The following is an 11,851-nucleotide window of genomic DNA, read 5'->3' on the forward strand; positions in this document are numbered from 1 at the left end:
AAGAAAGAGTTGGATGTTCTTTCTTGGTGGAAAATGTAACAATTTCGGTATCCTATACTTTTCCATATGGCTTGTGATGTGCTAACGATTCCTATTTCTATGGTTGCATCTAAATCTGCATTTAATATTTCTAGTAGAGTACTGGATCAATATCATAGCTCATTATTGCCTGAAACCATTCAAGCATTGCTATGTACTCGAGATTGGATTTTCGGTAAAAAAGGTAAATTCTATATCAATTGGTTATTGTATTAGTTTCTTCTCTTTTCATCATGTGAATATTTATCTTATTTTAATTTGCCTCTGTTTCTTTTTGTATACTTTAGACCAAGACTGAACTGATTTGGAGCAACTCACTAAAGACATGTTGGATTTGACATTGGACAGACAAAGCCACACCAACTAAAGACTTTTTCAGTTTCATGTAATGATTTGCTTTGAATTTTATTTGAGTTTCACGTAACATTGGATTTTACCTATTATGAGAATTGTGAGGCTAATATGTATTAACTTTTGATAGTTTGATTTAATGATTTTCTTTGAATTTGTTGATTTCCAAAGCAATCATGAAAAAGAGTTTCAATGGGTAATTGGGTTGGAAAAGGGTTTAAAATAATAAAGAATAGAAACTTTTTTTTTTTTAGAAGAGTTTTAATGGATAATGGGTGTGAAAAAAGTTTTAAAAAATGGGCAAATATATATATATATATATATATATATATATTCATTTTTATGTTAGCGGGTCTTAACAGGTTTCAATGGGTAATTGATTAAAAAAAATTTTAAATGAGGGGAAAAAAAAAACCTTAACAGTCTTAATAAGTTTCAACAGGTAACCCGAGAACACATCGGGCTCAACCTGTTATAGCCCGTTAAGATAGCGGGTTATAACGGGTTGAGCCAGTTAAAACCGCCCATAACCCGCCTGTGACCACACTATTGCCAGGCCTGACTGTGATGCCACCTCTACAAAAAGTTCTTTGTCTCTCTTCGTCTCCACATGCAACAAATTAGTCCAAAACCCAAGCCACTAAAAAAGGTGAGCTACAAGAGATGATGTAGATTATCATATTGCCATACACTACTAAATAACTGACACACAAGATGTAGAAAAAGGAACTTACAATGTTATTCTGAGGCTTGCCCCAATAGAATCCATGGAGAATCTGCCAGTTATTGCAAGCCACAAGGACAAAAATTGCCAATGCATGCTTCCCCATTTAGAAAACAAGTGCCAAAAGCAAACCTAATCTATCCAAATATGGGAAATGAAGAATATATAGAAATTTTCTAATTAAATGGAGAACAATTATGTGATGGACCACTCACAGGGGAAACGAAATAAGCGAGTCTCAAGTACCAGACGGTGCGCTTAGCTAAAGTAGGCAGTGACCATTATAGAAGAAAGCTAGCTTGCAGCTGTTTTCTTTTTGTTTTTCTTAACAACTGAAGCTTGCGGCTGTTAGAACAGCAGCAACAGGAAGCAGATGTAGATAACAATGCTACATCAATTATTTTAAGGTAACAAAGGTCACAAAACTTCATGTAGCAATATAACACTTCTAGCTTGCTATGTAAAGCAAGAGATTGGGACCGTCACCAATCTGAACTACCATAACATTTTAACGTTTTAGAACATGTTGATTCTGACTCACAATGAATCCTGGCATTGCATATTTGATAATCAGTCCACTTGGGGATGATGGTCAGATCTTTCAGTTTCTAAACAAGATAAAAGTCCTTGGGACAGTTTGAGGGGCTGATTCTTTCACAAGAAATCTTCTTGATTCTGATTGTATTTCAAATTTTATCCAGTCTTACATGGTATATAACACTTGAATCTGAACAAATGAATTTACACAAATTGTAATACTATGTACATCTCTCCTGGACTTCAATACCTCGCTGGCCAACAATTCTTGGCTAGATGGAACAACTAAATCATTTGATAGTTTTTAACACAATTGCACATACCCAAAAGTTGATGTCGGTGCCTGAAATCTGAGAGGAGAGAGCGAGGGATAAGGTTCTAGAGAGTAGTAATGGAGTGTGTGTGTGTGTGTGTGCAGAAGGATCTCCATATGATTTTCTTAATTCAACTACGTATAATGTGGGGCTTAACTCAAACATCTGACGCAATCACAGAGACAACTATGAGTTCACCACTAAAGTAAGAAACAAGTAGACACTACAACATGCACAAGTTTCTGTCACTCGGAATTAGTTTAAATGAAATACCTCTGCTGCAACTGAGAGACTACCCAGATTTCTCTGCCCCTTGTTCTCTTGCATCACCTTTAACTGAAATGTTGAACATAAACATAACAATATTTTATTGCAGCAAAAATAACACAAAATACACAAGTTTGTATATATCAACATATCGTCCAAAAACAGCTATTTCTGGGTTCTGTGTGAAGGGAAGATAGCGTGTTACAAACAATACTTACCCTTCCACTTTTCTTCCGGACACCACACCCCATCTCTGTTACAATTTCTTCAATCCTCTCAAGCAAATCTTTTGCAGAGTGGTTGGAAGTAAATCTGATTTTCCTCTCAGACTACAGAATGCAGATATCGATCAACTTCAGTAAACGTTGTTGTTCCTGATCCTGCTCTTCACTTAATTTCATGGAAGCCAACCACTCGCTCTTATAGAACTTGGCTTCAACAACACAACTATTCAGGTCCAAAGCAGGATCTGCAGACAAGACAACCTTCTAGAGATAATATCTGGTTTTCAACGATGGGAGGAGAATGGGAGCAACTGATTTTTGAAAAGGGTTAACAAGAGCGGATGGTCCTTAGATGTTCTTCTAGCGTAGCCAACCAACCATGGCTACAGCCAATAAGTAGTCTGTTGGTTCCATAAGGCAGTACTGGTGACTCAAGATTGTTGATGTAGGCTCTTCTTTCGGAGATGCTGTGCAGTGAACTTGGCAAGATTTTCCTTTAGTTGACGTATTATGAACTTCTTTGAAACCAGAAGGGATCAAGAGCATGGGAAGTACCTTATTAAGCTGCCAGAGCTGTGTACTGTAATAGTCCGGTGCCAAATTCTATTCCAGACATATGGACAGTAATAATGTGCAATCTGCAATAGTATCTGGGCAACTCTTTTTTAGAATTTCTGCAGTAGTAAGGGTCACTACTGGGGCTGGTGTTTGCTTTAATAGTATTGGGTTAGGAATCAGTGAAGATTGAGCTTCAAACCAAAATGAAAAATGTTTTGAATATGTAATTCAATTGAATAGAAAATTTGTTTTTAAGAAGGCAGGAATCAGCTACGTACCTTGATGATTTAATAATGAAACTTACCTTGCATGAAGAAAGGAATTTTCACACTCATAGTAACCCCCAGACAACTTTACCTTTAAGAATGCTAGTAATGACATAGTTTGTATGCTTATTTTGGGGGAGTAGCATATCTGCTTGGATTTGCTTCTAAAGCAAGAATAAAACATTGTACACACTGAAAGAGTGAAACTTCAGAATATGATTCCGATTTTCAGGGAAGTATAAAAAGAACAAATTTAGTTGTTTCAAGCCAGTAGAATTGTTGAGAAAACCAGAAGAACATAATGGCTGGCACCGGATGGATTATTCAAGTTAATGAAGATCTCAAGAACATGGAAGGTCTTTCAACAGAGAAGCATCACTGGAATAAGGGGTCAATCTACAAATTACCAGCCAGCCTCACAGACATGAACAAGAAGGCCTACAAGCCTCAAACAGTCTCCTTCGGGCCTTACCATTATGATCCTTCAAATCCAATGGAGGAGCACAAGCATCGCGCGCTGCTTCATTTCCTCAAAAGATGTGGAAAGTCTGTTGAGCTGTTTGTAGATGCATTGGCTGAAGTAGAGAATGATTTGAAGGACTCATATACTCTGCTTCATTCTGTGCCGAAAGAAGTTACAGACATATTCCTGCAACTGATGATTTTAGATGGCTGTTTCATGCTTGAAATTTTAAGGACTGCTGCTCATGTACAGCTGGAAGATTATGCTCCTAATGATCCCATCTTCGGCAATCATGGCAGGCTCCATGTTGTGCCATACATCAAGCGTGACATGTTAATGCTAGAGAATCAGTTGCCAATGCTTGTTCTTGAAAAGCTGGTGGCAGTTGAGCATGATAAAGCTAAGGTAAAGTATGTCAACGATGAGTCCAGAGTAATTGATTAGTTGGTCTGTCGAAAAATTTCTTATAATTTAGCAGTAATGACTACATTATTTTGGACAGGATGAAGGGTTTGTGACCAAGCTCATACTCAAGTTCCTCTGCTCCTGCAATGTTTCTCCAAACATGGGAAAGTGTGTGCATGTATTGGACGTGTACAGGAAGAGTCTGCTTCAGCCTGAGCCTGATCACAAATATATTCGCCACAATATAAGGTTAATGGAGCGTGACGATGAGATCATCTGGTCTGCAACGGCGCTCAATGAAGCAGGAATCAGGTTCAAGAAAAGTGCAACTACAAGCCTCAAAGACATCACATTCACCAGGGGAGTGCTGAGGCTCCCTGTTGTTGTTGTGGATGACACCACCGAGTCCATGTTCTTGAATCTGATGGCATTTGAAAGATTCCATGTAGGAGCAGGAAATGAGGTGACTTCTTATTTAATCTTTATGGACAATATCATAGACAATGCAAGGGATGTCTCCCTCTTACACTCGAAGGGGATCATCCATAATAGTCTGGGGAGTGACAAAGCAGTGGCTAATCTGTTCAATTCACTCTCTAAGGATGTGACACAAGACCCGGATAGCAGCCTTCAAATTGTGCATAAGAGGGTGTATCACTACTGCAGAAAGCCATGGAATAGGTGGCGCGCCAATCTTATTCACACTTACTTCAGAAATCCATGGGCTGTTATCTCTTTCGTTGCTGGTGTCTTCCTCTTTGTGTTCACTATAGCTCAGACTGGATATTCCATATATCCCTATTACTTTCCACCAAATGATTCTTCTCCTTCCACTGTCATTCTTGTTCCGGCAGCTCCTCCTCCTCCAAACCATTCATCATCCGACTCCACCTGCCAATCAACACTAGTGATTTCTTTCATTCTTGTTTCCATGGTATGCATGCTTACCAATTGATGGATTCAATAACCTGTTTGTGGGGTTTCGCGTTGTTTTGTTCAGTGATTTCCTTCCTCTCATTTGCATTGATTTCTTTTTGTTTGTTTCTTGATTCACCGCAATCTTGAGACTTCACCTCCTGTTGGAATAAATTCATCACCACAACAATGGTTAATACCAGCATTTGAAAGTTGAAACATGAACTTGTTCATTTATGCAGTCTCTTTTACCATAACTTTGACGCCGCCTCTACAAAAAGACCAAACTCCAAATTGTCTCTTCGTCTCCAAATGCAACAAAACTAGTCCAACTCTTAAACTTGTATAACCCAAGCAACTAGCCTCCGTCAGTTCGTTTTCCAATTCCAATTAAGGTAAGCTGCCAGAAGTGAAGTAGATTATCAGATTGCAATATACTACTAGATAACTGACACACAAGATGTAGAAAAAGGAACTTACAATGTTATTCCGAGTCTTGCCCCAATAGAATCCATGGAGAATAACTGGCAAGAGATTGCAAGCTACAAGAACAAAAATAGCAAATGCTTGCTTCCCCATCCACAATAGCCTATTTATAGGGTTTAGAAAACATGTGGCAAAAGAAAACCAAAGCAAACATAATCTATCCTAAATATGGGAAATGAAGAATATATAGAAATTCTCTAATTAAATGGAGAAAAATTACATGATGGACCTCTCACAGGGGAATAGAATTAAGCGAGTCTCAAGTACCAGATGGTGCGCTTAGCTAAAGTAGGCAGCGGCCATTATAGAAGAAAGATTGCAGCTGTTTTCTTTTAGTTTTTCATTTTAACAATTGAAGCTTGCAGCTGGTTAGAACAGCAGCAACAGGAAGCAGCTGTAGATAACAATGCTACATAAATTTTATTAAGATAGCAAAGGTAGCAAAACTTGATGTAGCAGTCATATTACACTTCTAGCTTGCCATGTCGAGCAAGAGTTTGAGACCATGAAATCTGAACTACCCCATTAACATAACATTTTAATGTTTTAGAACCTGTTGATTCTGACTCAACGATGAATCTTGGCATTGCATGCTGGCATAATCAGTCCACTTGGGGATGATGGTCAGATCTTTCAGTTTCTAAGCCAGGAAAAAGTCCTTGGGACAGTTTGAGGGGCTGATTCTTTCACAAGAAAATCTTCTTGCATTCTGAATGTATTTCAAATTCTATCCAGTCTAACATGGTAACACTTAAATTTGAACAAATGAATTTACATTTTTATAATACTATGTACATCTCTCCTGAGGTATATATGCTATGCCGTTTGACTCTGCAAAGAACTGGACTTCAATACCTCGCTGGCCAACAATTCTTGGCTAGATGGAACACCTAAATCATTTGATAGCTTTTTACACAACTGCACATACCCAAAAGTTGATGTCAGTGCCTGAAATCTGAGGAGAGAAAGCGAGCAATCAGGTTAATAGAGTAGGAATAATGGAGTATATCTGTATATACCTGTCTATATGAAGAAGGATCTCCGTATGATTTTCTTAATTCAACTACGTATAATGTGGGGCTTAACTCAAACACCTGATGCAATCACAGAGACAACTATGAGTCACTGATCAGTTACTTGAGAAACAAGTAAACATTACAACACAAGTTTCTGTCTCTCGGAATTAGTTTAAATGAAATACCTCTGCTGCAACTGAGAGGCTACCCAGATTTCTCTGCCCCTTGTTCTCTTGCATCACCTTTAACTGAAATGTTGAACATAAACATAACAATATTTTAGCCGAATATTGCAGCAAAAACAACACAAAATACACCAGTTTGTATATATCAACATATCGTCCAAAAACAGCTATTTCTGGGTTCTGTATGAAGGGAAGACAGCGTGTTACAAAACAATACTTACCCTTCCATTTTTCTTCTGGACACCATATCCCATCTCTGTTACAATTTCTTCAATCCTCTCAAGCAAATCTTTTGCAGAGTGGTTGGAAGTAAATCTGATCTTCCTCTCAGACACATCCTAAATTAATCAGACAGAATGCAGATATCAACTTCGCTAAATATTCAAGGCCTATTAATACAAAGAAATCACTTTAGAAATGTACTGTGAGATTAGCTTTACACTTACCTCTTTCTCAAAGAAGCCAGAGAGGTCTAGACATGAGGACATTCCAATCAACTGAAAGGCATTGATAAGGGTGGGTGAGTGCCGCAAATCTGGACTCTTCTCCCCTTCAGATGGCTGATACAGAAACAAACAATTGTCTCAGCTATAGCAGATAACAAAACTAATATGCACAAAGAGTGGGCACTGAGCATAAAATGCTAGTTCATACCACTTCATTTATTGACAAATCTTTGGTATCAACATTTATATCTTCCTCTTCTTCGTCGGGTTTTGCAGGCAAGTAATCCTGCTTGAACCATTCATCTGACTTGATGTCTGTCATGTTTATTCTAGTGAGAGGATTGGGATCGAGAACCCTTCTTATCAAGTTTTGAGCACCAGGTGATAACCATTTGGGTATCTGAACATCCCCCTTCAATATCTGAAATCCATCCAAAAACGTTAACTTCACTTTGACGTATATCAAATAATACAAGATTTTTTGTTAAAAGGCAATATAACTGAAGGAAAGACCAAAGAGAATTTGCCAATACCTTTTGATAGAGAACTGCAAGATTCCTATCATCGAACGGGAGATACCCAGTTAGAATGACATATAAGATGACACCACATGACCATATATCAGAGGCGCCACCATCATACCCTCTATTAGCGAGGATCTCAGGAGCTACGTAATTTGGGCTTCCACAGGTTGTATGCAGCAACCCATCTTCCTGTTATTTCAGGCAGAATGAAAGGGTTAAGTTACAGGACTCGAAAATGTTTCACTTTAATACTTGGATTGGAAGGGAAGGGTAATGTACCCTAAAATGCTGGGGCAAAGCACTAAGGCCAAAGTCAGATATCTTTATGTTTCCTTTGGAATCAACAAGAATATTCTCCAGCTGCCATCAAAACATACAATATTAGATGTGAGCAAATTAGAAACCTAGATGACATTGAATGTCATGCAGAAAGTAGAAAGTACCTTAAGGTCCCGATGGAAAACGCCTTGGTTGTGGCAGTAGCTCACACCATCAATTAACTGTTGGAAAAGCTTTCTACCTTCAGATTCTGTAACTCTTCCCTTTTGTGCCTGTTAACATAAAAAACTAATTAGCATAATCAACTTCCTGCCTCTGAATATAAAATATCAAAGTAAGAGCTCCTTACAATTTTGTCAAACAATTCCCCGCCAGTAACATATTCTAGGACCATGTAAATCTTGGTTTTGCTTGCCACAACCTGCATCGTTTCCATGGTAAGTACAATCAGCTGAATTAGTAGAAGCATTGTTGGCCACGGCTTTGATGTTTAAAAACTAGTTTAAAGCATTCTATCGAAATCAAAGGTAGACTGGTTCGTTAATCACCTTAATCCCATGCAAATTTGAATGGCATCGGTTGACCAATGGGAAAACATTCAAAAGGAATAATGTTTAAATACAATTACTTGAAACAAGTGGATATCTGTTCCACCTTGCAAAAGGCAAAGCAATTGCCACTTAATAAAAAAAGACCAGATCCACTTCAACAAACTCATATTCTAAAAGTCCAGTCATCCATAAAATCACAGCATCATTCTAGTATTTATTTTCTGTTAAGACCTTTTTTGTAATGTTTCCTTTCATATTAGTCCTAGAAAGACATATCCAAGAGCTAATATATAATTATATATCCGTTAATATTTCTGTGTCGGTAAAGTTAGTTTGAACTATACACTGAAAACAACATATCATATATGCAAGTTGAGGCAATCATGCTTGGATTTTAATATCAGGAAAGGTACTGGTGGACATAGCCGAAGTGTTGATGATCTTATCCAACAGAATGGGGGCAAAGGTTTCGACCCAGTATGACACGTGGCTCACTTGGTCTGGTTGATTGAAACAGAGCCCCAAGAAAATAATTCAGTGGCCCAGCTCGTTACTATAATTTATAACCAAGAACCGAAAAAACAAATCTGCTGAGGGTAGTTGCACATGGATATCGAGCTGAGATCTATGGCCGGTTCAGAGCAGTCATCTGATTGGCGGTGAACCTTGTATTAGGTGGAGTATCATAAGTATGGAGAATGATTAAAAGTCCTGGTAATTGGTGAAGTAGCTGATAGGACTAAAGCTATTTAACAAGCTAATTGACTATAATTACGGTACCCCACTCATTTTGGGTTACCTCCCCTACCAAAGATTATGTCAAATAACGTAACTGTATCGATCAGTGGTGAAAACTCGGCACGTGCTTCACAGTTAAAGAACAATAATGCTCAACAGGAAACCCCTGATTGGCGTTGATGCTGTTTATAGACCCCAGTAAAAAATTGGGATCATTGTCGTATGAGAAATTAGTGGATAAACACAAAGATTATGCTGATCATGATTGAGGATGATGAATCAGAAAGTAACGGACATAAAATAAGACGTGTTGGGACAGCTCAAGTACAGCATATACGCAGCATAATACCTCGTGTAATCGGACGACGTTTGGATGTTTTAGAAGCTTCAAAGTGCCAATCTCCCTCTTAATCTGCAATACAGAATATCGTTAATGTTGAACCAATAATCACAAAAAAACAGGAACGGAAATTGAAGTAGGATCATGTTAAACCGTACAAAATGAACGCCAATTCTCAGTTTCTTGTTACAGAAAATGTCCGATTTTAACTGTAAACAATAAACGCCATGAATGCTAAATGCCAGTTTTTTTTTTTTTTTTTTTTGACCAGAGGCAAATGCCAGTTTCAGTTTCTTATTTGTTTATACATCAACTCATTTGCAGCCAAATGGTATTAAAAAAAATACATCTTGCACTTGCACCCAAAACCATTTAAAACATCAAAACAAATAAGCACCACCCAGAAAACCCATCAAGGCATTGACACAAGACCAAAACTTTCCAGCTCTAAAAAACAAAGAAAGATTAAAACTTTCTAACCAAAAGATCAAGATGAAAACAAAACGATTAAGAAACTTACCCAAAAAAAAAAAAAAAAACCATTAGTGAAAGGTTGAAGCTTTTTGCATTCTTCAACACTACCCAGAAACCCCATCAATGAAAGATTTGAAACTTTTCAAAGAAAAAGATCAAAACTTTGAGCAAATAGATTGAAAAAAAAAAAAAAAACCTGATCGGCGATGTTGTGGTCGTTAATTCTCTTCTTCTCTAGAATCTTAACGGCAAATGGTTGGCCGGTGCCGACGTCCTTAGCAAACTTGACTTTGCCGAAATTGCCCTCGCCGAGAGTCTTTCCCAACTCGTATTTTCCCAGTCGCATTCCCTTTGCACTGTAATCACTGCTCTTCTCTTCCCCTTTCTTTATCATCACCATGAAATTCAAAACCCACCTCCAAATTTCCAAAGCTCTCTACTTTTGCTGTCTAGGAAGGGCCTTGAGATAGTACGAGGACTAAGATTTATATGAGTCCTATGTCTTATATAAGGGAGCACCTCGTGACTGGTCTTAGATTGAATGGGTTGAACCGGGAGAAGGGATCAAAAACATTTAAACGAAAATCCAAAAGTCCAAGTCCAGGCGGGCAGAGAAGGGAGACGTGTCTGAGGCTTTATCTCTGCGTTGCTTCTCAATATGAAATTGGATCTGATTATTATAACCGATTCAATGCCACTTATATATAAACACAGGTGGAGGCATCCATGAATAGGAAATTGGTTGAACAATGGACACGTTAAATGTGCGTGGAGAGAGACTGAAATTAAAAGTTGCTGGAAGCCTCCTAGAACTCTAGAAGTGTAACTGATGAAGTTACTTTCTTCTTTTTACCGTGATTATCCTTATTGTTGAATTTTTTTTTTTGAAGATTTACGGTAAATTGTTTATTTTTTAATTTTTACTTTCTTCTTTCTTCTTCTTTTTTTTTTTTATAAATTTTGTGTGTGTATTGAAGTTTGGCCATTGTAGCATTTTAATCTTCCCACCTGTTGAACCTAGTAATTTGATTCTCAAGTTTAGTATAAGTGAATCAATTAAGGACCATCAAATTCGCATTCATTTTTAGCTTTATGTCATTTTTTTTTCTTAGATAATGAAAATTCTTCATTAAGGGACAAGCCCCGAAGAGCCCAGCACATACTGAGGCCCAAATTATAGAATAAAAATGGGTTTCTAATCCACCTATGTCCAGCTCGGACATAGAATACAGGAAATTAAGAAAAACCAGTAGAACAATACCAAAAGAGAAAGCACCACCGCTTGCAGTTTTTAGTTCCATTTAAGGTGGGCAAGGTAAGCCATCGTTCTTCAAAACTTGAATCATGGATGGTGGTGGCTGGTTAGCCCATCGCAGAGGACCCACCGTCCGGATGGCAAGCAAAGCTGCTACATGAGCAGCTTTGTTCGCTTCACAGGGAACCCAGTCCCAAGTGCAGCAATCAAAGTAGGAGCATCTCTTCCTTACTTGATCGATGATTCAGATACAATTTCCAGCTTCTGTTGATTGGATTCTTCAGGTTAGAGATAACCTCTCTTGCATCTGACTCGAACTTTACCAATTTCAAATTCATCGATACTGCTAGATTGACACCAGATAGTAATGCTTCAGTTTCTGCAATGTCCGCCGAAGAGCAGTTTGCTTGGGTAGCAGACCCACCAAGGAGAGAGCCAGAATGATCCCCGATGACTACTCCTAGTCCAGCCTAATTTGGGGCCAACCAAGAGGC

General features: G+C 38.1%; 1 protein-coding gene across 2 annotated transcripts; it reads right to left on the reverse strand.

Annotated features, from left to right (window-relative positions):
• Window positions 1-1,926: 1,926 nt before the first annotated feature.
• LOC112199860 (CBL-interacting serine/threonine-protein kinase 1) lies at window positions 1,927-10,823 on the reverse strand. Of its 2 annotated transcripts, XM_024340832.2 has the most exons (12): window positions 10,299-10,816; window positions 9,638-9,700; window positions 8,349-8,420; window positions 8,164-8,271; window positions 8,000-8,080; window positions 7,730-7,909; window positions 7,405-7,617; window positions 7,197-7,310; window positions 6,972-7,088; window positions 6,751-6,813; window positions 6,569-6,643; window positions 6,225-6,467 (listed from the first exon to the last, which is right to left on the reverse strand). In XM_024340832.2, exons 1-12 carry the CDS (start codon window positions 10,500-10,502, stop codon window positions 6,366-6,368), a joined length of 1,392 nt encoding a protein of 463 aa, XP_024196600.1. In that variant the 5' UTR covers window positions 10,503-10,816; the 3' UTR covers window positions 6,225-6,365. The 2 variants fall into 2 exon arrangements, with proteins under 2 accessions (XP_040374792.1, XP_024196600.1); XM_040518858.1 differs by lacking the exons at window positions 6,225-6,467; window positions 6,569-6,643; window positions 6,751-6,813 and adding exons at window positions 1,927-2,130; window positions 2,239-2,301 and having other exon boundaries at window positions 10,299-10,823.
• Window positions 10,824-11,851: the final 1,028 nt, after the last annotated feature.

Source organism: Rosa chinensis, chromosome 4, assembly GCF_002994745.2.
Source record: "Rosa chinensis cultivar Old Blush chromosome 4, RchiOBHm-V2, whole genome shotgun sequence".
Classification (NCBI taxonomy): Eukaryota; Viridiplantae; Streptophyta; class Magnoliopsida; order Rosales; family Rosaceae; genus Rosa; species Rosa chinensis.

What these genes read in the sequence shown, in the direction of transcription:
- LOC112199860 (XM_040518858.1), bottom strand. Translation starts at nt 10,502, where the DNA reads ATGGTGATGATAAAGAAAGGGGAAGAGAAGAGCAGTGATTACAGTGCA. An exon ending in TTTTCCATCGGGACCTTAAG is followed by an intron (nt 8,081 to 8,163) that starts GTACTTTCTACT and finishes TTTTGATGGCAG; the next exon opens with CTGGAGAATATTCTTGTTGA. An exon ending in TCCAGAAGAAAAATGGAAGG is followed by an intron (nt 2,302 to 6,971) that starts GTAAGTATTGTT and finishes TCAACATTTCAG; the next exon opens with TTAAAGGTGATGCAAGAGAA.